We start from the raw sequence: 27,521 nt of genomic DNA, 5'->3' as shown, positions 1-27,521 counted from the left end.
ACATGTGAGAAATTGCAGAATACAGGCACTGCACCGAGTCATCTGAAAATTACCACCCAACCCTAAAATTTGGATCTTGCAGAAAGAACCCTGGAATAGGAAAGCTTTGTTTCGGGAAAAGCAGCCTGTTCTGTAGGGTTTCCAGCAGGCCTACTGCTGGCCCTTTTGACCCTTCGGGGGGGATCAGTGAGCTCAGAGACAGAGACATCTGCTAGGACACAGGGTAACCCCTCCTTTGCCCTCCAGCTTACAGGTCTCCTTCTTTCTCTTCCCTCCCATTCCTTCCTCCTTCAATGAAGTCTTCAGGTAGGAGGGGTGGACCCAGGAGGCCCAGGTTCCAGCGACCACTCTGCTGTGGACCAGCCCTGTGATCCTAGACAAACATTTACCTGTGAATCTGTTCCCAACTCCCCTGCCTCTTTGCAGGGTGGGGGTGGGACGGAAGGGGGAGGAGTTGTGACCATCGTGCACTTTATTCCCTCTCCCATATCCTTTGGGGCCACCCCTGAGTCCCTTGGACTCCCTGTCCCTTCACCATCTCACCTTCCCCCTTAGGCTGTATTGCCCCTTCTCTGCCCACTACGGAGCTGGCACAGAGCTGAACACACAATGGTCAGCCCTTTCTCAAAACATGAGTTACCTGCCCAGAAGGCACAGGTGGCCCTTCCACCCTCCTGCCTTAGGACAGAGGTAGCATCCAGAGCTACCTTTATGCAGGGGAGAAAACTGGTCATCCCAGCCTTTGTTTGGGGGTGGAGGGCAGGTTGTTTCCTTGAAGAACCAAATCTGTGTAACGTTATTAGAAATGAACCAACAGGGCACACCCTCATCACAAGCAATGTGCCCATCCTTCCCTCCCAGAACATAAATACTGCCTCGCTGAGCGGGCCTGAACAGGCTGAGGAGGGCAGGCCCCGACATCCTAGCCTGGGAGAGAGACTCGTGGCAGGATGGCCACAGGTATGGCTCCCCTTTCTCCTAGCCTTGGTGTCCCTGCTCTCCCAGAACCACCAGCCCCGGGAAGGTGGCTAAATCCTGGGGGCAAAGATGATCTGTGGGGCCCTGCCCTGTGCCAGGTCCTGGATGGTGCACTGTGTAATAATTTAGTCCCGTTCTCACCTCAGACTGGAACTCGATTTCTTTAATTCCAAAGTAGGCTACACCAGTCCCTTTTCAGAGCAGGAGAGGATTGGGGAGTTCCCCGTGGAACTTTCTGGGGAAGCCAGCCAGTTAGAGAGAGTGGTGAGGGAGGCATTGAGATAGTCCACCAGAGAACCTGACCCGGTCCTGTGATCCTGATTTGAGAAAGGGGGTTCCCTTCAAATCTGTCCGTGTCCTTGCCTTTTCCCATCCTTCCATTCTGTGTGTGCTCAGATAAAATGTTAGCTGTGCACTTTGACAAGCCAGGAGGACCCGAAAACCTCTACGTGAAGGAGGTGGCCAAGCCGAGTCCAGGAGAAGGTGAAGTCCTCCTGCAGGTGGCAGCCAGTGCCCTGAACCGGGCAGACTTACTTCAGGTACCCAGTCACTGCGGGTGGGCAGGGGGACCAGCGTCACCCGCCCCCCCCGCCCCGCAGAACTGCTTGGGTGGGGAACTGAGCCCCAGCTAGGTATGCCGGGTGCTGGGTGGAGTTAGGCAGGGGTGGCTGGGCGTGTGGGTGGGGCCCTGGGCGGCCGCGCCAGCACCCTCCAGCAGGTCCTCACTGAGCCGACAGAGGATGCCCCCCCCACCCCAAACCCCGCATGGGCATGTACAGCATCCAGGAAAGAAGCTGTGGTCTGTTTGGTGCCCACTCTGCGCCCAGCACTGCACTCAGTGGCTTCTTTTGTTTACCTTTAGAAGCACAGTGATGAGGCTCAGCGCCTGTAGCTCAGAGGCTAGGACGCCAGCCACATACACCGGAGGTGGTGGGTTCGAACCCAGCCTGGGGCAGCCAAACAACGACAACTACAACCAAAATATAGCCTGGCGTTGTGGTGGGCACCTGTAGTCCCAGCTACTTGGGAGGCTGAAGCAAGAGATCGCTTAAGCCCAAGAGTTTGAGGTTGCTGTGAGCTGTGATGACACAGCACTCTACCGAAGGCGACATAGTGAGACTCTGTCTCAAAACAAAACAAAACAAGTTCAGTGATGAGAGAGTGAGGATAAAAGCCACCAAGTGCCCGCTCCAGCAACCTGGGCTGACCTGCTTGCTCCCAGGGCTCCAGCGTCGTTTCAGCAGCGTGCGCCTTCCATTCCACATGCGTAACCCATCTCCGGAGTGGTCTAATCCAGGGTCCTAGGCCAAGCGGGCGCTCTCCCCTGGCGCTGGCAGCGCCCCCTGCAGCCCGTAATGCACATGGCAGCCAGAACCGCGGTTGGTTTAGGATGACAGGGACTGCCCACCCCTACAGCGCCGCGGGTGCGGGTTTGGCCAGACACCTTCTCTCCCTTGCTCACTACCTCCAGCCACGCTCCACACTCTGCCCTGCCTCACAGCTTTGCCTTGCTTTGTCTCTCCCGGGGGTGCTCTGCAGCCATTCTTTGTATGTCTGCCTCCTTCCCTCAGAGTAGGCTGTTGTGAGTGTCCACAGATCTGGCTCCAGTGCTTGCGCACGTGTGTGTGTGTGTGTGTGTGTGTCCACTTCTTGAAATCCTGTCTTCCCCTACTAGATTGTAAGTTCCACCAGGACAGAGGTGGTCTGCTTTTCCTAGCACAGGGACTGACACAGCAAGCATGCGCTAATTATTTGTGGACTAAATGGCAGAGACAGAATTTGAACACAGAGCCATTTGTCTCCAAAGTCTAGACAGCTGGGTTTCAGGAAGGAGGGGATTCATCTATGCACAGGAACAAGTGTCCTCCAGCCAATGCAAGCACAGAGGGTCACAAGTCCCTTTGATTGGGCCCCACCCCATTCAAGTTCCAGGTTGTGTCAAACACCAAAGAGTTCAGTCCCTCACAAGCTGTGGTCTGAATTCTTATGTCCCACAGCCAGGCCAGCACCCTTCATCCAGGCAGGAGAGAATCAGGGAGCCAATTTGCATGACATCCCCTATGGCAGATCCAGCTTCTAGCTAGAAAAGTCCCATGATAGCTCACTTTCTCATGGAAACTCAGTTCAGAGCAGGAGAAACAGGGCTCCGATGGCAGGAAGTCCCACACTGGCCCCAACTTCCGGGATCTCAGACCTCAGCAGTCTGCACTCACCTACTCACCCCTGACCACCCCTACCTCCCCACAGCACTGTCTCAAGACTGAGAGAGTGACTCTAGACCTGGATGGTCTATTTTAAGTGACCATCTCTAGAAAGGTTCCATGGAGCAGCTGTTTCTGGAATGACTATTATGTGGAAACTATGATTTTTCTCCCCTCCTAGAACACAAAAAGTAGAATCCAAGCAAACACCCACCTTCTCCCTCCAGCAACAAGGAGGACTCTTCTTATCAGATCCACTTACCTGTCTGTGCACCCCTCTCTCTGCAGAGACAAGGCCAGTATGCCCCGCCCCCAGGAGCCAGCAGCATTTTGGGACTGGAAGCATCTGGACATGTGGCAGAGCTGGGGCCTGGCTGTCAGGGACACTGGAAGATGGGAGACTCAGCCATGGCTCTGCTGCCTGGCGGGGGCCAGGCTCAATATGTCACCGTCCCAGAAGGGCTACTCATGCCTGTCCCAGAGGGACTGTCCCTGCCCCAGGCTGCAGCCATCCCGGAGGCCTGGCTCACTGCCTTCCAGCTGCTGCACTGTGTGGGTGAGGAGGCCCCCCACCAGCCCTGCCCTGTCACACTTGAGGCTAGCCACTCACCCCAACCCAGGCATCTGATCACCCTAACCCTCACCTCCGAGTCCTCTCTCAACACCTGACATACCCTGGCCTCTAAACTCACTGCTGACCCACACCTGACCCCCATAGAGATGGCTCTGGACAGTTTTTACAACCAGTGTTAGGCAGAACCAAGTTCTCAGAGCAGCTCCGGCTGCCCTATGGGCTTGTCCCTATGCCCAGAAGGAAGGAAGTGATCCTTCAGCACGTCTGCTCATGTCCCTCACAGGCAGTTGAGGAGACATTCTTGGTCCAATTCTTACATAAAAAGGGATCAGAGCAGCCCAGACATGTGGCCTGGGGATTTCTCTGTCCCATAGACAGTTCTGACCCTTGGCCCAGGAGGCCCCTCAGAGCAGCTCTAACACTCAACCCCTTTCTTCATCCATTGTATTAATCTGGCCCAAGCCCAGCTCTGGGCAAGGCCCCCCTCCTCTAAAACCCTTTGCCTCCCCACACTCAGTGCCTCCTGTGACCCAGACCCTGCAGACCCTCTGGCTTGTCTCTCATCATACCCTTGGTACACAGATGATTTAGGTTTCCAAAGTCCACCTTGTGCCTCCCACACCTACTACATCGCTGGCTCAGGCTATTCTAACTGGGGTCATTGCCATAGGAGAAGTGCGCGAAGGGGAGACAGTGCTCATCCACGCTGGTACAGGCGGTGTGGGCACAGCAGCCATCCAGCTGACCAGGCTGTTCAAAGCCATCCCCCTGGTGACCACAAGCTCCCAGGAGAACATCCAAATGGCCCAGAGTCTGGGTGCTGCAGTTGGGTTTGATTATAAGAAGGAGGACTTCTCTGAGGAGGCTCTGAAGGCCACACAAGGTGTGTATGTGGTGTTTGGGGGTGGGGTGGGGCCTGTGTGTTTGGAGGAGAGGCCAAGCTGATCCTGCTGTCTGGCTCAACCCTTCCTCTCTCATCTGACTTCCTCCTTCATAACTTTTTCTTCCTCTTTGCTCTGCTGTGTTAGTCATCTATTGCTGCATGACAAATTACCCCCAAATGTAGTGGCTTAAAACAACAAGTATTTATTATCTTGGAGTTTCTGTGAGTCAGGAATCTGGGAGAAATTTAATCTGTGTTCTCCAGCTAAAGGTGTCTCCCAAAGTTGTAAATATCAGAAGCTTGAGGTCATTAGGGGAACATTTTAGAGGAAACCTACCACATCCCCCTTCTCCTTCTCTGTCATTCCCAACCCTCTCTTCTTTCTCCTTCCCATCCCCTCTCTGTCTACTATACTTTTCACAAAGCCTGAAGATGGTCTAACCACTCAGGATAGAAGAAAAATTAATTAGAAATAGAGAATATGGGCCAGGTGCAGTGGCTTATGCCTGTAATCCTAGTACTCTGGGAGGCCAAAGCGGGAGGATCACCTGGGGTCAGGAGTTCGAGACCAGCCTAAACAAGAGAGAGATCCCAGTTCTACTACAAAAAAAAAATGTTTTTTTTTTTAAATTAGCTGGGCATCATGGTGGGCATCTGTAGTCCCCGCTACTTGGGAGGCTGAGGCAAGAGGATTACTTGAACCTAGGAGTTTGAAGTTATTGTGAGCTAGGCTAATGCCAGGCACTGTAGCCTGGGCAACAGAATGAGACTCTGTCAAAAGAGAAGGAGGGAGGGATGGGGAGAGAGAGAGACAGGAAGGAAGGAGGAAGGAAGGAAGGAAAAAAGTAAGCTAATCATAAGAGTTAATACAATAACTGATCCAGTATTATGTATTATTCCGAGCTCTCTGGCTGCTTCAGCACAAAAAAGAAGTAGAATGATCAAGATTTGGATTTGCGTACTTTTAAAATTTGGGAGTAGAGAGTCCTTTGATGTTTCAGGGATTCCAGTGCCCAAGGGATTAAATAACTTTAATTATCAAAAGGAAAAAAACTTCTCAGAGGAGAAAAAGGCCTGATCAGTCTATGTTTACAACCACCATGAGACATATCTCCTTAGCTGGAGGTCTTCTGAAAGTTGAACACCTCGGGAGTTCTCCCCCGACTCTCTGCGAGAACAAAGTGCATTCTGCCTTCCTAGGTAGTGCCTTCTTCCTATTTTTGTTTCCTGTCTCTCAGGAGAATGTGAAAAACTAGATCCAGAGGGGAGGATTTTAGGCATCTGCCTTCCCATATTTCCTAAGCCATTTCTACCTACTTCTCAAGGTGTGGGTATCAACGTGATCCTGGACTGCATTGGCGGCTCTTACTGGGAGAAGAACCTCCACTGTTTGGCTGCAGACGGTCGATGGGTTCTGTATGGCCTCATGGGGGGAGCAGAAGTCAATGGCCCACTGCTTTCCAAGCTGCTGTGTAAGCGAGGAAATCTGCGGGCCAGTCTGCTGAGGTCCAGGGACAAGAAGGTAAATGACAGAGCTGAACCGCTTACAGGAGTGGGAACCCTGAGGCCTCAAGGCCACATATGGCCCTCCAGACTCCCAACTGCAGCCCTTCAACAGAATCCAAATTTCACAGAATGAATCTCTTAATTAAACAGATTTATTCTGTAAAATTTGGATTCAGTCAAAAGGCCGCTGTTAAGGATCCAGAAGGCCATATGTGGCCCCAAGACCACACCCCTGGATGATTTCTGCTAATTAACCTTTCCTGACATTATCAATTTTCCTCCCTCTGGATGGGAATCTCAGGGTTATCCTGACCCTCCCTGCCCAAAGACTGAGTCCATATGTCTGCTTTCTCATTTGACTCTGATGTACTGCTTCCCTCTGCCAGGTCCTAGATTCACACTGGGGATGATCATACTCTTAGAGATGGGCTCCTTTGGTGCTCTAGGGGTCCCAGTGCTCAAGGGGGTTTAGACAGGTTGATGACCCTTCCTCTTTCATAATGGTCTGACATCTTTGGACCAAGGCTAATGCTAGGGCCAACCAGGCATGGTCTGATTTTCCCCCTCAAGGTAATATGAGGCCAACAGAACCTCATCCACACCCTGTTAATAGGCTGGGGGGGGGGGTGTTTTGTTTTGTTTTGCTTTTGCTTCAGTATAAAGAAACATTGGTGAAGACTTTCACAGAACAAGTCCTACCCTACTTCTCCCCTGGGAGGGATGTGCAGCTGCAGCCTATCGTGGATAAAGTCTTCACCATGGCTGAGGTTCAGAAGGCCCACTCGCGCATGGAGGCCAACCAGAACGTGGGCAAAATTATCCTGGAGATACCCTAACTCAAACATGGTGTGGCTGATGGGAGACACTAGCTCTATGGGAACTGTGGGGGATAAGGGTAAGGATATAGGAGTGTGAGGAGGCCTGGAACTGAACTGAGTTGGGCCAGGGGATGGGCTAGAGAGAACGGGGGCCAGACTATCCCATGATACTGCTGAGAGAATTAACTGGGACCATAGAAATGCGAGCACTTTGTTATCTATGTAATACTTTGCAGTGGGTAAAGTTCTTTGTAGACCATATGTTAAAAAGTACAGAGCAAATGTACTATGATATACTTTGGGAGAAATGTTGTTTTTTCCTAGGGCCACATCCTAGGCCTGTTAGACTATGGATTTAGGGGAAGAAACTAGATTCATTCTTCCCTCAAATTCAGGCTAACATTCTTTTTTGATCTTCAGAGTTGGCCTAGGGTTTCAGGCCAGTTCTGAAAATCAAAGGACTAGGCTGAATTAACTCCTAAACACGGAACCCTGGCCCTAACACTTCCTCTGAGCTCCAGAAACATGTCAAACTGACAATTTGATACTTCCACCCAGAGATCTCAAAGGTGCCTCTACTTTAATACATGAATTTAACACGTACTCATCACCCACCCTCAGCTCCTTTCCCAGAACTTAGCAGTTACTATCCATCCAGGTGCAGAATCCAGAAGCCTAAAAGTCAATCCCTGACACCCATTCTCTCTCACATCTTCATAGCCAACAGACCACCAAGTGGTCAATTTTATTTTCTAAATGTTTTTTACCCTTCTCTTTCTCTCCATTTCACTACCATCTCTCCTAATGCAAGCCACTGTCATCTTTTACCTGTGCTATTGCACTGGCTTTCTAACTTATCTCCTCGCACTCATTCTTTTCTAATCCTTAATCTATGCTGTAGTAAAAGTGATCTCTTCAAAATGCAAAATTAGTCATGTCAGAGCCCTACTTAATCCACTTTGGTAGCCTTCCATTCCTGGTAGAGCAATGTTAAAAACCTTACAGGGCCCACAAGTCTGTGCATAGTCTGACCCAGGCCTATTCTGCAGCCTGGTTCCCCACCATGGTTCACCTCCAGCCTCGGGGCCTTCAAACATTTCTCCTATCTTAGACCTCTCTACCATAACCCTAATGCCTGTCAAGAGGGAACTCGTTAAATAAACTTTGATACATCCACATGATAAAGGACTGTGTAGCTATATAAAGTAATGTAAACTGATGTAATCTCCAGAATATGTTAAATGGAAAAAAACAAGATACAAAAGATGTATATGGCATACTACCTTTTTATCTTAGAAAAAGGGATCATATGAACTTACATATATATTTGCTTTTATTTTTAATAAAAGAATAAAAAACTAAGGTAAACCAATGCAAACCCGGGGAAACCAACACTTACTTTAGTGAGGAGGCGGAGACAGACTAGAAGGGACAGGTATAAGAGATGTAGACTTCTCTGAATTCTGAAGACTTTATTTTGGTACCAAGTCAATGTTTTACATAATTACAAAACAAAATACAATTTTTTTTTTTTTTGCAGTTTTTGGCTGGGGCTGGGTTTGAACCCACCACCTCCGGCATATGAGTCTGGCACCCTACTCCTTTGAGCCACAGGCGCCACCCCAAAATACAATTTTTTAATGTAAAAAAGAACGTCCAGGGCGGCGCCTGTGGCTCAGTGAGTAGGGCGCCGGCCCCATATGCAGAGGGTGGCGGGTTCAAACCCAGCCCCGGCCAAACTGCAACCAAAAAATAGCCGGGCGTTGTGGCGGGCGCCTGTAGTCCCAGCTGCTCGGGAGGCTGAGGCAAGAGAATCGCGTAAGACCAAGAGTTGGAGGTTGCTGTGAGCCGTGTGACGCCACGGCACTCTACCCGAGGGCGGTACAGTGAGACTCTGTCTCCACAAAAAAAAAAAAAAAAAAAGAACGTCCAAAGTTAAAGATAAGAAAAAATACACCAAATTGAGTTTCTAATTCATAGATTAACCACACAAGAATAATTTCAAGTGATGTTAAATTTTAAATACAATAATTTAATTGTATATCCTTATTTTGGTATATAAATTATGAACAAAAGGATAGCAAGGACATTGTAAACTGTTTTCAGTAATCACGTTACTATTTTTTTTTATTATCTTTTTTTTTTTTACAGAGTCTTACTATGTCACCCTCGGTAGAGTGCCATGGCATTACAACTCACAGCAACCTCAAACTCTTGGGCTTAAGCAGTTCTCTTGCCTCAGCCTCCCAAGTAGCTGGGACTACAGGCACCTGCCACAGTGCCTGGCTATTTTTTGTCTGTAGTTGGCCCAGGCTAGATTTGAACCCACCAGCTCCGGTGTATGTGGCCGGTGCCCTAGTTGCTGAGCTACAGGCATTGAGCCAAGTAATCATGTTACTATTAATAATTATGAAAAATTAGCCAGCTCAATACTGAGCCTAGGAGTTTGAGAATACAGTGACTCATGCCACTATATTTCAGTCTGGATGACAGAGCAAGACCCTATCACTAAATAATAATATTAAAAATAGTGGATCATGCCTTCACCCTCAGTATATAGGGCTGGTGCCCTACTTACTAAACCTCAGGTGCTGCCGGTTCAAAAAAGAAAATAGTGGATCATGGCTCGGCGCCCATAGCTTAGTGGTTAGGGTGCCAGCCACATACACAGAGGCTGGTGGATTTGAGCCTGGCCTGGGCCAGCTAACAAAAATGACAACTGCAACAAAAAATAGCCAGGCATTGGGCGGTGCCTATGGCTCAAGGAGTAGGGCCCCGGTCCCACATGCAGGAGGTGGCAGGTTCAAACCTAGCCCCGGCCAAAAACCAAAAAAGAAAAAGAAAAAAATAGCCAGGCATCCTGGCGGGCACCTGTAGTCCCAGCTTCTTGGGAGGCTGAGGCAAGAGAATCACTTAAGCCCAAGAGTTTAAGGTTGCTGTGAGCTGTGACGCCATGGCACTCTACCGAGGGCGACATAGTGAGACTCTGTCTCAAAAAAATAAATAAATAAAAAACAATAGTGGATCATATTCTGAAACATTTGTATGAGATTGCATAAACTAAATAAAATATGTAAGTTTACTGCTATAATATCATTAGAAGCTATGATTTTTGGGGAAAAGAAAAAACTCAAAAGAAGTTAAGTTACAACTTAACGTATAAATATATACTAAATTTGAATTGGAACTATCAGTTATAATTCTTTATGCATTTCTCTTTCTTTCTTTCTTTTTTGAGACAGATTAGGTGGGAGTACAGGTGCCTGCCACAGCGCCTGGCTATTTTTTTGTTGCAGTTGTTTAGCTGGCCCAGGCCGGGTTCGAACCCATCACCCTTGGTGTATGTGGTTGGCGCCATAACCACTGTGCTACAGGCGCCAAGCCTTAAAGGGAGAATTTAATTTAAGTTTGTTTTAATACTTTGATTTTATTATTTCACTTTAATTTATTATTAAAAAAATTCTTTTACTGAAAAGATGAAAAAAATAAGTGTTGGCAAAGATGCAGAGAAAAGGGAACTGAACCTTTGTGGTGGTTATTGGGAATATAAATTAGTACAGCCATATGGAAAGCAGTGTGGAGATCCATTAAAAAACGGAAAATAGGGCAGCGCCTGTGGCTCAAAGGAGTAGGGCGCCGGCCCCATATACTGGAAGTGGTGGGTTCAAACCCATCCAGCCAAAAAAAAAAAAAAAAACTGAAAATAGAACTACCATATAATCTAGTCATCTCACTTCTTGGTACCTATCCAAGAGAATCAGTATGTCAAATGGATGTCTGCACTCTCTTGTTCACCGTTATTCGTAATAGCATAATAGCCAAGATATGCAATCAACCTGTATCCACGGGTGGATGAATGGATAAAGAAAATGTGACAGCCTTTAAAAAGAAGAAAATTCTGTCATGTGTTACAATATGAATGAAACTGGAAGACATTATGCTAAGTGAAATAAGCCAGGCACAGAAAGACAAGTACTGCATGATCTCACTTATATGCAGAATCTTAAAAAGTTGAACTTGTAGAGAGAATAGAATGATGGTCATTGGAGGCTGGGGTTGGGTCTGGAGAGAGGGAATGGGGAATTGTTGATCAAAGGTACAAAGTTTCATATTCATAGGAGGAATAAGTTTTGAGGTGTATTCCCCAGCAGGGTGATTATAGTCAATAATAACCTATTATGTATATTTCCAAATAACTAAGAGAGGCTAGGCACAGCAGCTCATGCCTATAATCTCAGCACATTTGGGAAGCCAAGGTGGGAGGATTGCTTGAAGTCAGAAGTTTAAGACCAGCCTGGGCAACACAGCAAAATCCCATCACTACATAAACATTTAAAATTAGTCAGGCATGGCTATAGGTGTGCCTAGAGTCCCAGCTACTCGAAAGGCTAAGGCAGGAAGATCATTTGAGCGTAGGTGGTTAAGACTGCAATGAGCTGTGATCACACCACTACATTCCAGTCTGGGTGACAGAGGGAGACTGTCTCAAAAAGGGAAGGGGAAGGGGGAAAGGAAAAGGAAAGGAGAAAAGAGAAAAGAAGAGAAGAGAAGGAAAGAAAAGAAAAAAGAAGCTGGGCATGGTGGCTCACACCTGTAATCTTAGCACGTAGAAGGCTAAGGCGGTGGATTGCTTGAGCTCAGGAGTTCTAGACCAGCCTGAGCAATGGTGAGGTCTCTACTAAAAATAAAAACACTAGCTGGGCATTATGGCAGGCATCTGTAGTCCCCCCTACTTGGGAGGCAAGAGGATCACTTCAGCCCCAAAAGTGGCAGGTCTATTTTTAGATCTCCCAGTGTTCTCCAAACATCTTTGAGATTGCTGTGAGATATGACACCATGGCACTCTATCGAGGGTGACAGAGTGAGATTCTGTCTCAAAAAAACAAAAACAAAAACAAAAAACGGTGAGAGGGCGGCACCTGTGGCTTAAAGAGGTAGGGTGCTGGCCCCCTATACGGGAGGTGGCAGGTTCAAACCAGGCCCCAGTCAAAACAAACAAACAACAACAACAACAAAAAAACAATGAGGTGATGAATATATTAATTTGTGAATTAGCTTGATTTAATTGTTCCACATTGTATACATACCAGGAGTGCCAAAAAAACGTATACACATTAAAGAGATTGTGTTGGAAGTAAAATTGATCATATCCAAAAAGTGTATGACTTGCAGGTAAAATGGATGTGTGTAGCATGTCCAGGTACACTTGGCCAGGAACGGTACCTTCAATTAAACTTCAAAGGGGATAGGTAGATCACATCTCTTAAAATGTGTATGCATTTTTTGGCACTCTCTGAATATCAAAATCTCACATTAAACCCCATAAATATATACAATTATGATTTGTCAGTTAAAATGACATTAATTTTGTTTTTTTTCATTATTAAATCATAGCTGTGTACATTAATGCGATCATGGGGCACCATACAAATGGTTTTATAGACCATTTGACATATTTTCATCACACTGGTTAACATAGCCTTCCTCGCATTTTCTTAGTTATTGTGCTAAGATATTTATATTCTACATTTAGTAAGTTTCACATGTACCCTTGTAAGATGCACCGTAGGTGTAATCCCACCAATCACCCTCCCTCCGCCCATCCTCCCCTCTCTCCTCCCTCCCTTTCCCCCTTCCCCCTATTCTTAGGTTATAACTGGGTTATAGCTTTCATATGAAAGCCATAAATTAGTTTCATAGTAGGGCTGAATGCACTGGATACTTTTTCTTCCATTTTTTCTTTTTGATTTCTAAAGTTTGTTTTTATTTTATTTTTTTATTGTTAAATCATAGCTGTGTACATTAGTGCAATCAAGGAGTACAATGTGCTGGTTTCATATACAATCAGAAATATTCTCATCAAAGTGTTCAATGTAGCCTTCATGGCATTTTCTTAGTTATTGTATGTAGACATTTGTAGTCTGCATTTAGTAAGTTTCCCCTGTACCCATTCTAAGATGCACGTAGGTGTGGCCCCACCCATTACCCTCCCTCCACCGTTACCTCCCCCCCTCCCTTCCCCTTCCTTGGCCCTTTCCCCATAGTCTTGTGCTATAGTTGGGTTATAGCCTTCATGTGAAAGCTATAATTTAGCTTCATAGTAGGGCTGAGTACATTGGATACTTTTTCTTCCATTCCTGAGATACTTTGCTAAGAAGAGTATGTTCCAGCTCCATCCATGTAAACATGAAAGAGGTAAAGTCTCCATCTTTTTTAAGGCTGCGTAATATTCCATGGTGCACATATACTACAATTTATTAATCCATTCGTGGATCAATGGGAACTTGGGCTTTTTCCATGACTTAGCAATTATGAATTGGGCTGCAACAAACATTCTGGTACAAATATCTTTGTTATAATGTGACTTTTGGTCTTCTGGGTATATACCTAGTACAGGAATAATAGGATTGAATGGTAAGTCTATTTTTAGATCTCTAAGTGTTCTCCAAACATCTTTCCGAAAATGACATTAATTTTGGCTCCACGCCTGTGGCTCAAGCAGCTAAGGCACCAGCCACATACACTGGAGCTGACGGGTTCAAATCCAGCCCAGGACCATCAAACAACAACGGCTGCAACTAAAAAATAGACGGGGGTTGTGGCGGGTATCTGCAGTCCCAGCTACTTGGGAGACGGAGGCAGGAGAATCACTTGAGCCCAGGAGTTGGAGGTTGCTGTGAGCTGTGACAGCAGGGCAACAGCTTGAGGCTCTGTCTAAAAAAAGACATTAATTTTAAAAAACACTTATTTCTTTTTCCCTTTTATTTGCTGGCTTTATTAAGTGGCTATTTCCTTTTTTTTTCTTGTCAATTTGGAGGTTCTGTTCACTTACCAACTTCATAATTAGATACATTTCTACTAAGTATAATCTATTTCCCCATATTTAGGAAAACCACACTATTCATTTCTGACATAGATGAGCGGGTTTTATTCCATACCAGCTAATTCTCACACACAATCTGAATATTCCACAGTTTAACTCAATTCTGGAGTTAGTGTCAGATCCCACAAGTTAAGGGCTCAGTCCCACGAGATTGTCGCTGCTAAAGATGTCAACCGCATGTCCAGGCTTCCTGTATTTCTAATTGGCCTGGTATATCAGAGTCAGTATAAGGGCCTTGCAGTGGGGGAGAGAAGCTAGGCTCATCTCCAAATGCAGCAAGGCCAAATGGGAATTTATAGTGAAGGATCAGAGTGGGGCTCAGTGGGTAAAAAATTAGTAAGAGGAAGAAACATCAGGGGTAAAGGGGATTCTGTCTAAACTGACCCAACAATATTCTCACTGAAGGTAAGAATGATCAGATACCACTTGGGGGAGGGTGGAGGATAGGAATTTGATAAGATGTTGAGGGTGAGTGGATATCAGTGGTAAGGGTAGGTTCTTGCTAAATTTTAGCAGGGATTGCTAAAATGGGAATTTACAAGGAAGTGAGCAAATGGGCCTAGGGGAAAATTCAGAAGCCCAACTGAAGTTTGGCCAAGCAAAGAATCTTTGTCAGTTGCCTGAGATAATTCCTTTTTTTTTTTTTTTTTTGGACAGAGTCTCACTATGTCCCCCTTGGTGTTGTGCCCAGGAATTTACAAAGACCACATCACCACACTAGCCGAATTAACAGAAGAGTCCTTTATTGAAGAGCTGGCTGGCAACTGCCTCAGTGTCCCAACATGGGGTTTCTGAGTGGTTAAGGGGTCAGGTTTTTAAGGCTTGGTCTGCATCCTGGTTGGCACACAGGCTGTCCAGGTGTATCCGGGTAGGGTAGCAAACAAGCAGAAGCAGAATTTTGCAGGTAGCTATACATTTTGGTTTCAGTACTTTCCACACCTGGTATTGTTTAAAGGTCATTCCGGGGACAGTTGGTACCTTTCCCAGGGAGTTAGTCAAGTAAGAAATTAGAAGTGAACTAGAAGCAAGAAATCAATTAGTACTTTCTCATGTATCTTGAGAGTAAACTGGACTTATTTCATTTTTCTGAAAACTTGCAGTCTGGAAATTTGCCAAGAGTTAACTGGTATTTTTCCATTATAGCCTAGGCCTGACCCCTTTCTGCCTTAGCCGAGGCCCACTAGGCCTAACACCGGTAGAGTGCCATGCTGTTACAGTTCACAGCAACCTCAAACTCTTGGGCTTAAGCGGTTCTCTTCCCTCAACTTTCCAAGTAGCTGGGACTACAGGTGACTGCCATAATGCCCGGCTATTTTTTTGTTGTAGGTGTCATTGTTGTTTAGCTGGCCCAGGCCAGGTTTGAATACACCAGCCTCGGTGTATATGGCTGGCACCCTACCTACTGAGCTACAGGCACCGTACCTGAGATAATTCTTGACCTTAATTTTCTAGACCACTAATTCAAGTCTCAATAATGATCATCTCCGGCCAGAGGAGGTGACTCAGGCCTGTAATCCCAGCACTCTGGGAGGCTGAGACGGGAGGATCACCTGAGCTCTCTAGCTCCTGAGTTTAAGACTAGCCTGAGCTAGAGCAATAACCCAATCTTTGGGGGAAAAAAAAAAAAAAAAAAAAAAAAAGCCAGGCATTGTGGTGAGCGCCTGTAGTTCCAGCTACCTGGGAGGCCATGACAAGAGAATCACTTGAGTTTGCTGAGTCTGAGGTTGCTGTGAGCTATGACCATGGCACTGTACCAGGGGGCTACAAAGTGAGACTCTATCTCAAAAAAACAAAACAACAACAACAAAAAAAAAACAATGATCATCTCGTTCAAAGCATTTACTGAACTGTTTCGTTGGGATGGTAAATCTTTTTTTTTAATTCTAGAAATATTTTTGTGGCACTCTTGAATCTTCTCAGATACCTTTATTTTTTATTCAAGTTTTCAACTGTTTCCTAGCTTCTCCTGGTTATATATTTCATTCATACTGACATAACTCTGGCTGCTGGCCCCCATTTGGTAAATTCTTACTACAACGGGCCTATGGATGGTGAAAGGGGAAGTGGTCTCTACCTCTGTAGGCTGTGGGATGTGTGTAAGTTGGCAAGAAGGCTCCCCACTCTTTTGACTCTTTCTTCTTGTCCATTCTCAGGAGCAGGAAGGGCTCAGGCCACTCACTAAGCTCCATTTGAGCCTCTTGTAAGCCAGAGACACCTGCCCTATTCCCCTGAGACAGACACTGTCTCATCAATTTCCATAGGTAAGCTTTTTTTTTTTCCTCTCTGCTGTCCTTGTCCACAAATTCTGGTATTCTTCAGATACTTAGGAAGTATCCAAGTATCTGGAGGTGGTGGTGGTGGGGGAAGAGTATGTTTTCTCTAGACAAAAGGGAGGGTGTGAGGGTGATGACCTTAAGTGTATTGAGTTTGGATCTTATTTACTTAAGCACTAAGTTTCCTGCCCTCCTTGGAACATGGTCTTCACTCAGAAACACTGGAGTCTACCTGCCAAAGTATAAAGAAATACCCACCATATAAGTTCCAGAAAAAAAAAATCTCACAAGAACCTTCTCTTTGACTATGCTATTTGGCTTCTTATGTCCCTTTCCTTGCAAGGATGACCTTGATACAGTTGGCAAGAGGAGGAATAGTGACTGACAGGCATTTTCAGAAAACAGAAGGCCTTATGAAAACACATAAGGGTAACCTTCTTGCAAGAGGTGTGTTCAGCAAGGAAATGTAAATAAAGAGAGAAAAGGGGCTTTAAAATTGACAGGAGATACTGTTCTTCAAGGCAGCATGTTATAGCACAAAGAACCCAGGACCAGGACCCAGGAGACATGGTTTTGATTCCTTGCTCTGATGCTTACTAGCTGTGTGCCTCTAGAAATCAAGTTCATCTTTCTACATCTCAGTTCATTTTTACCGAAGTGAAGATCAAAAGAGAAAATACATGTGTAGAGGTGGCAAATTATAAGGCACTGCAAAAACATGTTACCTACCTTGTTTTTCATAGGTACACACGTGTTTGTACTCTTCCATCCTAGTGGTTCTCAACTAGGGCCCTTAGGTGACATCTGACAATGTCTGAAGACCCTTCCTTCCCTCCTTTATTTTTTATTTATTTATTTTTTTGAGACAGAGTCTCATTCCATTGCCCCGGGTAGAGTGCCATGGCATCATAGCTCATCACAGCTCACAGTAACCTCAAACTTTTAAGCTGAAGCAATCATTTTGCCTCAGCCTCCCAAGTAGCTGGGACTACAGGAGCCCACCACAATGCCCGGCTATTTTATTGTTGTTGTTGCAGTTTGGCTGGGGTCGGGTTTGAACCCACCACCCTCGGTATATGGGGCTGGCACCCTACCCACTGAGCCATAGGCACCACCCTAGTTTTTCTATTTTTGATGGAGACAAGATCCTGCTTTGCTCAGGCTGGTCTAGAACTCCTGAGCTCAAGAAATCCACCTGCCTCAGCCCCCAAAGTGCTAGGACTACAGCCATGAGCCACCGCGCCCAACTTGGAGACATTTCTTATTGTTGTGACTCGGTGGATGGAAGCCACGGATGCTGCTAAACATCTACCATGCACAGGGTAATCTCCCACATTCCACAACATAAGATCATAAACTGCTGGGCACAGTGGCTCGTGCCTGTAATCCTAGCTCTCTGGGAGGCTGAGGGGGATGGATTGCTTGAGCTCTGGCATTCAAAACCAGCCTGAGCAAGAGGGAGACCTCCATCTCTACTAAAAGTAGAAAAACTAGCTGGGTGTGGCGGTACACTCTGATAGTCCCAGATACTCCGGAGGCTGAGGCAAGAGGATTCCTTAAGCCCAAGAGTTTAAAGTTGCTGTGAGCTATGATACCACAGCACTGTACTTGCTGACAGAGTGAGACTGTTCAAAAAAATAAAATAAAAAAAGGACTGTAAATTAAAATAAAATCTTAAGCCCCCCAGCTGACTAAATGGGCCTCCTCTTGGCCAAGGGGACCCCAGAGAAACCTGAAAGCTGAGTTGCTGGCCATGAGGAGAAGGGAAGTCGGACCCACCTGTAGACAAAGGTTAAACCACTCTTGCAAGTCATCAACTTATTTAACAGGTCACTTGTGTCTTGCTGTATGTCCAGTGGCTTGTTACTGATTGACATGCCATACTCCCTTATCTTAAAACACTCCAAGTCTTTAGATAAAGCTTCATTTTCTTTAACCAATTACAAATCAAAGAATCTTTAAACCCGCCTATAACCTACTAACCCCCGCTTTCATATGTCTGCCTTCTCAGGCCAAACCAATGTACACATTCCACGTATTGATTCATGACTTTACACCTAATTCTCATCTCCCTAAAGTGTGTAAAATCAGACTGTAACCCAACCCCAGTGGGACACTTTGTGAAGTCTTCCTGGGTATTGTCACATCTGTTTGGCTCAGAATAAACCTCTTTAAATTATTTTACAGAGTTTGGGTTCTTTTCTGTTGACAGAATCATCTAGTCCAAAACATCACTAGTAACAAAGTTGAGAAATATTTTTTTTTATTTGTAGCATCCTTATCTTTTAAGAAGTTAAGAAATCTTGATGTCTACAGGTCAAAATTTTCTAGCTGGGCAGCATTGTCCTGGAAATGCAAGCTGTGGCAGGACGAGGAGAAGTGATGAGGAGTCCAGCTGGGTTGATCTCGAATTTTAAAATATATAGAGAAAGGCTCGGCGCCTGTAGCTCTGTGAGTAGGGCACCAGCCACATACCACTCAAAGCTGTGGGGTTCAAGCCCAGCCCGGGCCTGCTAAACAATAATGACAACTGCAACCAAAAAATAGCCGGGCATTGTGGCGGGCGCCTGTAGTCTCAGCTACGTGGGAGGCTGAAGCAAGAGAATCGCTTAAGCCCAAGAGCTGGAGGTTGCTGTGAGCTATGACACTACCGTACTCTACTGAGGGCGACATAGTGAGACTCTGACTCCAAAAAAAAAAAAAAGAAAGAAAGAAAGAAAAACAACATATATATATATATACATAGAGAGAGAGAGAAAAGGATGCCAGGACTGTTTTACCTTCCTTTTCCAGTGCTGTTCTCTTTCCTTTGGGCAGCACCCTGCTTGCCCATCCATCCTCCAGGTGCCTGTCCCCAGGGAAGGCAGGACGGCTGGAATAGCATTTTCTGCCAAGCTGAAAGACTATCTTTCAGAGGCTGAAAGGACAGGTAAATCTGATTTGCCTATCACTTTGCATTTAAAGAGGGAAGGACATGAAGCAGTATCCTGAACCCCATAAATGCATCAATGTACAAAGTTATGATTTAATAAAAATAATTAAAAATAAATATAATAAATAAATAATATAGGGAGAAGGACGAAGTTGGTTTTACTGGGCCTCACCCCTCCACTACCCAGAGTCCGGCCGTCCATGCCGCGGTGGCCTAGGCGGTCCCTCCCCAGGATCTGGGATTGTCACCCTGACCACAGAGCCAGGACCGCGCAGCGCCGCCTAGAGCGGAGGACGGACGGACGCCCGGCCGGGAGCCAGTAAGTGCCTCACCCGCCTTCAGCGACCAGCGTCGGCCTGGGGCTGGAGCTGGGGCTTCAACCCAGAGGAAGCGTAATTTGCTTGGCGCTGGTCAGTGTTCTGCTCTGCCGCACCAAGTCGTGCGTAGCTATCCCACTTCCACGCCGATCCGACCTGGGTCCCCTGCGGCACGAGTCTGGAGGCTGCAGGGGACCTGGAGGCAGGAAGGCGGGGCGGGAGCCCGGCGAGGGCCGGCAGGGGGTGCTGCCACGCCGGCTGGACTGCGCTGGGCCAGGACCCCGGGGCCACTCCTCACTCTGTGTCCGCAGAGAACATGTTAGCCGTGCACTTTGACAAGCCGGGAGGACCGGAAAACCTCTACGTGAAAGAGGTACCGAAGCCGAGCCCGGGGAAGGGTGAAGTCCTCCTGAAGGTGGTGGCCAGCGCCCTGAACCGAGCGGACTTAATCCAGGTACGGGGAGGTGGGGGGACGGGGGACAGTCGCGACGGATGTCGGGCGGGACTCCAGGGCCTTCCTCACCGCAGCCTTCAAGCTTTGACCATATAAATTGAAGGAACGATCTAAGGCTCCAGTAACACCTTTTTAGGACAAGTGTGCTGGGGACTCCGAGACCCAAACCCACTTTGACCCCTTCCTTTACCCAAAACAAAATAAGGGGGCATTTGCGAGCAGAATCCACCCTGTGTTAATCCATAGTCTGCTCAGGCAAGATAAGAAGGGAATTGCCATTTGCAGAGTGGTGGGGAAGGTGGCATTGTCCCTGTCTCATTTACTCCTCCAGCCACATTGTTTGCTATCTCTATTCTACAGAAAAAGAGACTAAGGGTCCAAGAAATTAGGCAATATGCCCAAGGCCACCACTCTAGCAATCAGAGGAGCTTGAAAGCTAAGGGGTGGGTAGCTCCAAAGTTTAACTATTTCCACTGGGATAGTCCCAGAGTTGGCAGGGGAGAGTAAGCTAAACGAATTTTCTTCTGATAAGGACTCACTAAACTGGTCCAGCTGCATTCAGTTGGGGTCATTCAGAAATGTGCATCAGAATCACCTGGAACACTTATTCAAAATAAATGTGATGGGGCCCAGGCAAGTGTATTTTGAAAAAGCTCTTCAGGTGGTTTTGCTGCATCCCTTTGAAAAGCATCTGAGGACTGCAGTGACTGGGTACAGCCCCTGACACCTGATATATGGGAACTATCATTAAGGTTTCTACGGTTTCTTTCCTAATCTCACTACTAATTTACTTTGGGACCTTGAGCAAGGGATTGCCTTGCTTGGCCTCAGTTCTTGCATTTGTAAAACAAAAGAGTATAGATGAAACAAATAGCAAAGGACCCTAACAGGTATGACATCCACTGATTATGTGATTTACAGTCTGTTATTTGTTTTTTTGTTTGTTTGTTTGTTTTTTTGTTTTTTTTGTAGAGACAGAGTCTCACTTTATGGCCCTCGGTAGAGTGCCGTGGCCTCACACAGCTCACAGCAACCTCCAACTCCTGGGCTTAAGCCATTCTCCTGCCTCAGCCTCCCGAGTAGCTGGGACTACAGGCGCCCGCCACAACGCCCGGCTATTTTTTGGTTGCAGTTCAGCCAGGGCCGGGTTTGAACCCGCCACCCTCGGTATATGGGGCCGGCGCCTTACCAACTGAGCCACAGGCGCTGCCCTACAGTCTGTTATTTGAATAAAACAAACTACCTCCCCTCTCCTTTTTCCAGAATTAAAAGCCTGACTTCATGAATTTTTATGAGAAAAAGAGGGGGCTGTTGGAGTGGGGCCAGGGATGGTGACAGATTTCTGATGATGTTCACCTCTTTTTCTGCAGAGACAAGGCCAGTATCCCCCACCCTCAGGAGCAAGCAGCATTTTGGGACTAGAGGCATCTGGACATGTGGCAGAACTTGGGCCTGGCTGCCAGGGTCACTGGAAGATTGGGGACCCAGCCATGGCTCTGCTGCCAGGGGGTGGCCAGGCTCAGTATGTCACTGTCCCTGAAGGGCTTCTCATGCCTATCCCAGAGGGACTGTCCCTAACCCAGGCTGCAGCCATCCCAGAGGCCTGGCTCACTGCCTTCCAGCTGTTACATCTCTTGGGTGAGGACCTTCCCCCCCAATGCTCACTCCATACAGTGTGGCTCAACTCCTTCATGACTCAACTGCCCCAAATACCAGCAATCCTCCAGGATAGCTTCTGCATGGCAACTTAGACACACCTAGCCCCAGCACCCTGCTGTACCACCAGTAATGTCAGGTCCTCAAAATATTAGAATGGTTTGATGTTAGGTTGAATATCATGGTCAGCAGATGGAATGCCTGGAAAACACCGAATAGGAGGCCTGTGTGCATCTCAGCACTGGAGGCGCAGCAGGAGTCTCAGCTTCATAAAGTCATGCTGAGCTTCTCTCTTGGGGACCTTAGTGTAACAGAATGGGCCAATCGATTCATTTACTCCTCCCTAATCCCATCGAAACCAGTCAAGAACTCTAATGAGGGAGTCTAAGACTTGGTCCCTTCCTTTAAAGAGCTCACTAACTAGGAATATGGCACATGGATAAGAATCACACAACCATTGAGTTTGGGAGGCTAGCACTGTCTCTAACTACCATAGAAGTTCAAGATGGGAAAAGTTGGTATGGGCAAGGGTGGTCAGGGAAGGCATTTTGGAAGAGAAGGACTTGAAGGGTGGGTAGAGTCGTCATGAACCAAAGGCAGACCAAGGTAGCCTAAGAAAGAGTTATCTAGGTTAGATTGGCTGTTCCACTCACAGTGAAGGATGACTATTGTGATAGATGAGACTAGGGGGTGGCACCTGTGGCTCAAGAGTAGGGCGCTAGCCCCATATACCGGAGGTGGCAGGTTCAAACGCGGCCCCGGCCAGAAAACTGCAAAAAAAAAAAATAAATAAAAAGATGAGGCTAGGGCCATATAGGGGTGGATTTGAATGCCAGGCTGTCTGAACTCAATACAAAAGCCAATGAAGGGGGCAGCGCCTGTGGCTCAAAGGAGTAGGGCGCTGGCCTTATATACTGGAGGTGGTGGGTTCAAACCCAGCCCCGGTCAAAACAAAACAAACAAACAAAAAAAAAAAACTTGAAAAAATAAAAAAACAATGAAGGCTGGGCACTGTGGCTCATGCCTGTAACCCAGCACTTTGAAAGGCCAAGGTAGGAAGATCACAGGAGTTCAAGACCAGACTGGGCAACATAGTGAGACTCCCATAAAAAAAAAAAAAAACTAAATAGGGCGGCACCTGGGGCTCAGTGAATAGGGCGCTGGCCCCATATACCAAGGGTGGCGAGTTCAAGCCCAGCTCCAGCCAAACTGCAACAAAAAATAGCCGGGCATTGTGGCGGGCACCTGTAGTCCCACCTACTCAGGAGGCTGAGGCAAGAGAATCATCTAAACCCAGAAGTTTAGGTTGCTGTGAACTGTGACACCCTGGCATTCTACTGAGGGCGATAAAGTGAGACTCTGTCTCTTAAAAAAAAAAAAATGAAAACAAGTAAAACTAAATATTTATTTAATAAAATAAAAATAAATAAAAAATAGGGCGGCGCCTGTGGCTCAGCGGGTAGGGCGCCGGTCCCATATGCCGGAGGTGGCGGGTTCAAACCCAGCCCCGGCCAAAAAAAAAAATAAATAAAATAAAATAAATAAAAAATAATTTAATAAAAATTAGCTGAGCACGGTGGCACGAGCTGCAGTCCCAGCTACATGGGAGGCTGAGGTAGAGGATGCCTTGAGCCCAGGAGTTTGGAGGTTACACTGAGTTATGGTTGTGCCACTGTATTCCAGCCTGAGTGACAGTGAGACTCTGTCTCTAAAAAACAAACCAAAACAATGGAAGCCAGGTGCGGTGGCTCACACCTGTAATCCCAGCACTTAGGAGGCTGAGGCAAGTGGATTGCCTGAGCTCACGAGTTGGAGACCAGCCTGAGCAAGAGCGAGATCCCATCCCTAAAAAAATAGCCAGGCATGTGGCAGGCATCTGTAGTCCCAGCTAGGGACTTGGGAGGCTGAGGCAAGAGAATTGCTTATGCCCAAGAGTAGGAGGTTGCTGTGACCTGTGATGCTAAAGCATTCTACAGAGGGTGACAAAGTGACGAAAAAAAAGCCAAGGGAAAAGCACTTTGTATTTGGGGTGGAAGTAACATAATGAAAGCTCCATCTTAGGAGGAGGAGCCTAGCGGCTAGGTGGTACCTGGATCAGGGAGACCAGCCGTACGTCAGCTTCAAATTGAAGCAGCACTTGCTTCAGGTGGTGACCATGAGCATGGTAGTTCTTATTCAGATATAGATCATAGATGTGCATTTTGATGTTATTTCATAGATAAAACTGACATTATGGATGTGGCTTCTAATAACCCTGTTTCAAAAGGTTGTTTCCTATTTTCACCAGAGGCAATAAGACAAAGAATTGCCAATATACTCTCTTAAGGAAGCAAGATGGTTCATATCAGAGTCACAGCACCAAAAAAAAAAAAAAGAGAGAGAGATATTTAGCATTTGGGCCAAGGGCCAGGTGATCATGCTAGAAAATGCTTGTGTGGGGAATGTGTAGCAGCTGCAAAGAGAACAGTTCCTGTATTTCCATCACAGGAAACGTGCAGGTTGGAGACTCCGTGCTAATCCATGCAGGATTGAGTGGTGTGGGTGCAGCTGCCATCCAGCTTACCCAGATGGCTGGAGCGATTCCTCTGGTCACAGCTGGCTCCCAGCACAAGCTTCAAATGGCAGAAAAGCTTGGAGCAGCTGCTGGATTCAATTACAAAGAAGAGGATTTTTCTGAAGCAACACTTAAATTCACCAAAGGTAAACAACTGCTTCTGCAGCTCAGCAGGAATTTCAGAGATGATTAAATGAAATCCTCAATCCTGAGGTTGCCAGTTTGCCCAAAGGCTCTTGACTGTACTAACTGCACAACAGATGTCCTGGCTAAATTCTAGTGCTCTGGTGTTTGACCACTGGAGACAGGCAGTCAGTAGTTAGATCTAAGATGGTTTCCACGTGCATTCTTGCAAGTGCTATGGTTTCCAACAATTTAGAAACTGGCTAATAACAGAGTTGCCCTGTAACTATCCGTGACCTCTCCCTCCCCACTAGCCACTTTACAGTGAGTTCACAGGAACGTGGGTCAGAGACCAGTTTTGAGCTGGTCATAGTAGGATGGGGTGGTAGCTCTCTAAATGGGTGTATAGATGTGTACACCTCTATATTCCAAGGCCAAACCTGTATATTTTTTAACTCATCCTTCCCATTTTTCATATAAGAGGAAGAGATGAAACCAAAGCTAGCAAGCCTATGATTCAGATAACCCAGTATAGATACATCATTAACTTAGATGTGAACTGCTAGCCTGCCTTATAGCTTGGGGCAGCCCTCCCCTGTTCTACTCTCAGTCATGTCAGGGTGCCAGTGGAACTGTACTCATCTGGGGGTAAGAGGAGATACCAGGTCATGGTACTGCCTCATTTGCCCCTTCTTGTGGGTAGGGATCATGAAAGATGAACTATATTATACATAGTATGACAGAGTTCTGCTACTTAAACTCCACTTGCAACACTTCTATGAGCACTGTTTCTAGTTCCAAGGTATAGATTTACCACTTGCACCTGTACTTATTTATACCTACATATCAACAAATGTAGCATATAATGTCATTTTGCACCAAGTTTTCTGTGTCTGACTAGCTAGCATCACATATCTGTGTCTCTTATGGAAGGTGCTGGAGTTAACCTTATTCTAGACTGCATAGGTGGATCCTACTGGGAGAAGAATGTCAACTGCCTGGCTCTTGATGGTCGCTGGATTCTCTATGGTCTGATGGGAGGAGGTGACATTAGTGGGCCCCTGTTTTCAAAGCTACTTTTTAAACGAGGAAGTCTGATCACCAGTTTGCTGAGATCTAGGGACAAAGAGGTAAGTGAGGCATGAAAAGAAAGCATGTGATTTAACCCAGAAAAGTGTGGTTCATTTCCGGGAGAAAGGAAGCTCTTAGTTTAGGGAGCCTATGAAGAAATCTGCCCCCTTGTGGATAAATAGCCTAATTTCTGAGAACTAATTCAGATAGTTGGAATTAACTTCTTGGAAAGAGTGTAGCTAATGTTTATATATTATCTAAACTTTCTAACAGAATGAACAAAGCACTGACCATATAGGAAGTGTTTCTAGTAGTTCCAAGACTGTTTTCAAAGGTAGAACTTGTCTCAGTGTGCTAAGAAAGACTCTTGAATCTGTGGGATATAGCAGTCTACTAATAAGTAGTGTGTAGCTATACTAATGTGTAGCATTCTAGCAGATGCCCTCTCTGGGAATGTTTCCCACCACAGTGTTTCAAAATTTCTGGGACTTCCCAGAGCTTGAGCATCCTTTTTGCACTGAGTTTATGTAAGTCCTGTCTGTGGCTGCTTCCTGGGTAAAGCTTTTCTTTAGAAATAGTTCTTAGGCTGTCAGTGACACTAATATTTTACACCAGTCTTTAGTCTTTATCTGGTACAGAAGAGAAGTTACACATTTGGAGGTGTAGGGGAGCTGGAGGTCACTGTTAATACCCCTTTAGCTCTTATGTGGCTCTTTGGCTGGATCTAGAGACCAAATTGATAACCAGGTAGGTTAACAAGAGAAAAGAGGGTTAAATGTATTAGTTTTATATGCATATAGAGAACTTCACAAGAGCATGAAGTCCTATAAAGTGGTCAAGATTAGTATTATTTAGACAAAGAATGATAAGAAATGACAGGATAAAGAAAATCTGGCTAGAGGGTTGTAAATTTCTATGTGAGTTAATAGGAGATACATGGGGAGGTGTAAAACTAATACAAGATAAGGTTTCTCGTTAAGTATATTTATTCAGGTCCACTCTAGCCCCTAATTTCCAGGCTGGTAATAAGAGCTATTTTCAAGCCCTGGTATGGGAGGATGCCCCTCCCAGAGGAATTTTTATGACTTGTTATATTCAGGAAGACAGGTCAGCTAGTACTTTCTGAAACTAGTTTCTCCAATGGTTTCAGCTGAAAATAGTCAATATACCAATCCAGTGTATTTTGAGATGGCATGTCCTTCACTCCTTCAGGGCCATGCACATACATACTGGGAAGTGAAGGAGATATCCTTTTGCTTTTTCAGATGTGTAGTTTCAGAGACAGCAGAAAGGTAAGGAGCATGGGGAGCGGCAAGGTAATGCGTCTGCCCAGGTTGATGGTCTCCTTTTCCTTATTTTAGTACAAGCAAATGCTGGTGAAAACGTTCACGGAGCAAATTCTGCCCCACTTCTCCATGGAGGGCCCCCAGCGTCTATGGCCAGTTGTAGACAGAGTCTACCCGGTGACCGAAATTCAAGAGGCTCATAAGTACATGGAGACTAACAAGAACGTGGGCAAAATCGTCGTGGAGCTGCCTCAGTGAAGGAGCAGGGGTAGTACAGGACACGGCCACCCCAAGGCTTTCCAGAGCAAATATGGGGAAGATTCACAGCAGGCCAGATGCCACTCCCACGTCCGCCTTAGTAGTTGGTCGGTGTAAAGCCTAACAAAATAAAAGATTGGACCTTAAGGGTGGCACGCTCTATGGGCAGTCCCAGCGCACGGAATGGTGCTGCCCTAGGGTGAGGTGGAGTCGGGATGGCTCACCGCGGGGGTTACGGGAGACGCCGGATCAGCTGATGTTCCAAAAGAGGAACACGCCAGGACCCGAGATTTGGGGAACAGTTAGAGTTAGCAGCGACACAAGCCTTCAGTTTTCGTCTTGCACACTGCTAGAGGGCCACATCCACTCTCGCGTCCGCAGATCTCGACTGCGCGCACCACGCCCTTGCGCAGCACACTTGGCTCCGCCCCACCACTTACCGCCTTCCTGGAGCCCCACTCCCATCCCGCTACTCATCTGGGCCCGCCCCACCTTTCGCCGCCCTCCTCGAGGCCCGCCCGGTCTCCCACCGCCCTCCTCAGGCCCCGCCCCCCGCTATTCACTTGGGCCCCGCCCCACCTCTCACCAACGTCCTCAGGCCCAGCGCCCCCAGCTACTCACCTGGGCCCCGCCTCAACTCCGCCCGCTACTCACCTAGAGCCCGCCCCGTCTCTCACAGCTGTCCTCGGGCCCCGCTCCCTCTGTTCAGGGCCACCGGGAATGGAACGCCTTCCTTTTTGGGGGCCCCGCCTTT

General features: G+C 46.8%; 2 protein-coding genes and 1 long non-coding RNA gene across 3 annotated transcripts; 2 read left to right on the top strand and 1 right to left on the bottom strand.

Moving 5' to 3' along the window:
* Positions 1–864: 864 nt before the first annotated feature.
* On the top strand, positions 865–8,613 carry LOC128584186 (quinone oxidoreductase PIG3-like). Its single transcript, XM_053589168.1, has 6 exons — positions 865–960; positions 1,375–1,517; positions 3,468–3,735; positions 4,424–4,636; positions 5,962–6,158; positions 6,799–8,613. The coding sequence occupies exons 1-6, from the start codon at positions 951–953 to the stop codon at positions 6,976–6,978; spliced, it is 1,011 nt and encodes a 336-aa protein (XP_053445143.1). The 5' UTR covers positions 865–950; the 3' UTR covers positions 6,979–8,613.
* Positions 8,614–13,164: 4,551 nt separating this feature from the next.
* LOC128584195 (uncharacterized) lies at positions 13,165–19,682 on the bottom strand. The gene is made up of 3 exons (XR_008379649.1): positions 19,381–19,682; positions 18,897–19,033; positions 13,165–13,674 (listed from the first exon to the last, which is right to left on the bottom strand). It is a non-coding gene; the product is annotated as an uncharacterized LOC128584195 (long non-coding RNA).
* TP53I3 (tumor protein p53 inducible protein 3) lies at positions 15,479–26,913 on the top strand. Its single transcript, XM_053589169.1, has 7 exons — positions 15,479–16,104; positions 19,236–19,367; positions 19,677–19,819; positions 21,190–21,457; positions 23,963–24,175; positions 25,086–25,282; positions 26,585–26,913. The coding sequence occupies exons 3-7, from the start codon at positions 19,682–19,684 to the stop codon at positions 26,765–26,767; spliced, it is 999 nt and encodes a 332-aa protein (XP_053445144.1). The 5' UTR covers positions 15,479–16,104; positions 19,236–19,367; positions 19,677–19,681; the 3' UTR covers positions 26,768–26,913.
* Positions 26,914–27,521: the final 608 nt, after the last annotated feature.

This window comes from Nycticebus coucang, chromosome 4 (assembly GCF_027406575.1).
Source record: "Nycticebus coucang isolate mNycCou1 chromosome 4, mNycCou1.pri, whole genome shotgun sequence".
NCBI lineage: Eukaryota > Metazoa > Chordata > Mammalia > Primates > Lorisidae > Nycticebus > Nycticebus coucang.
This window is presented reverse-complemented; position numbering and strand designations above follow the sequence as displayed.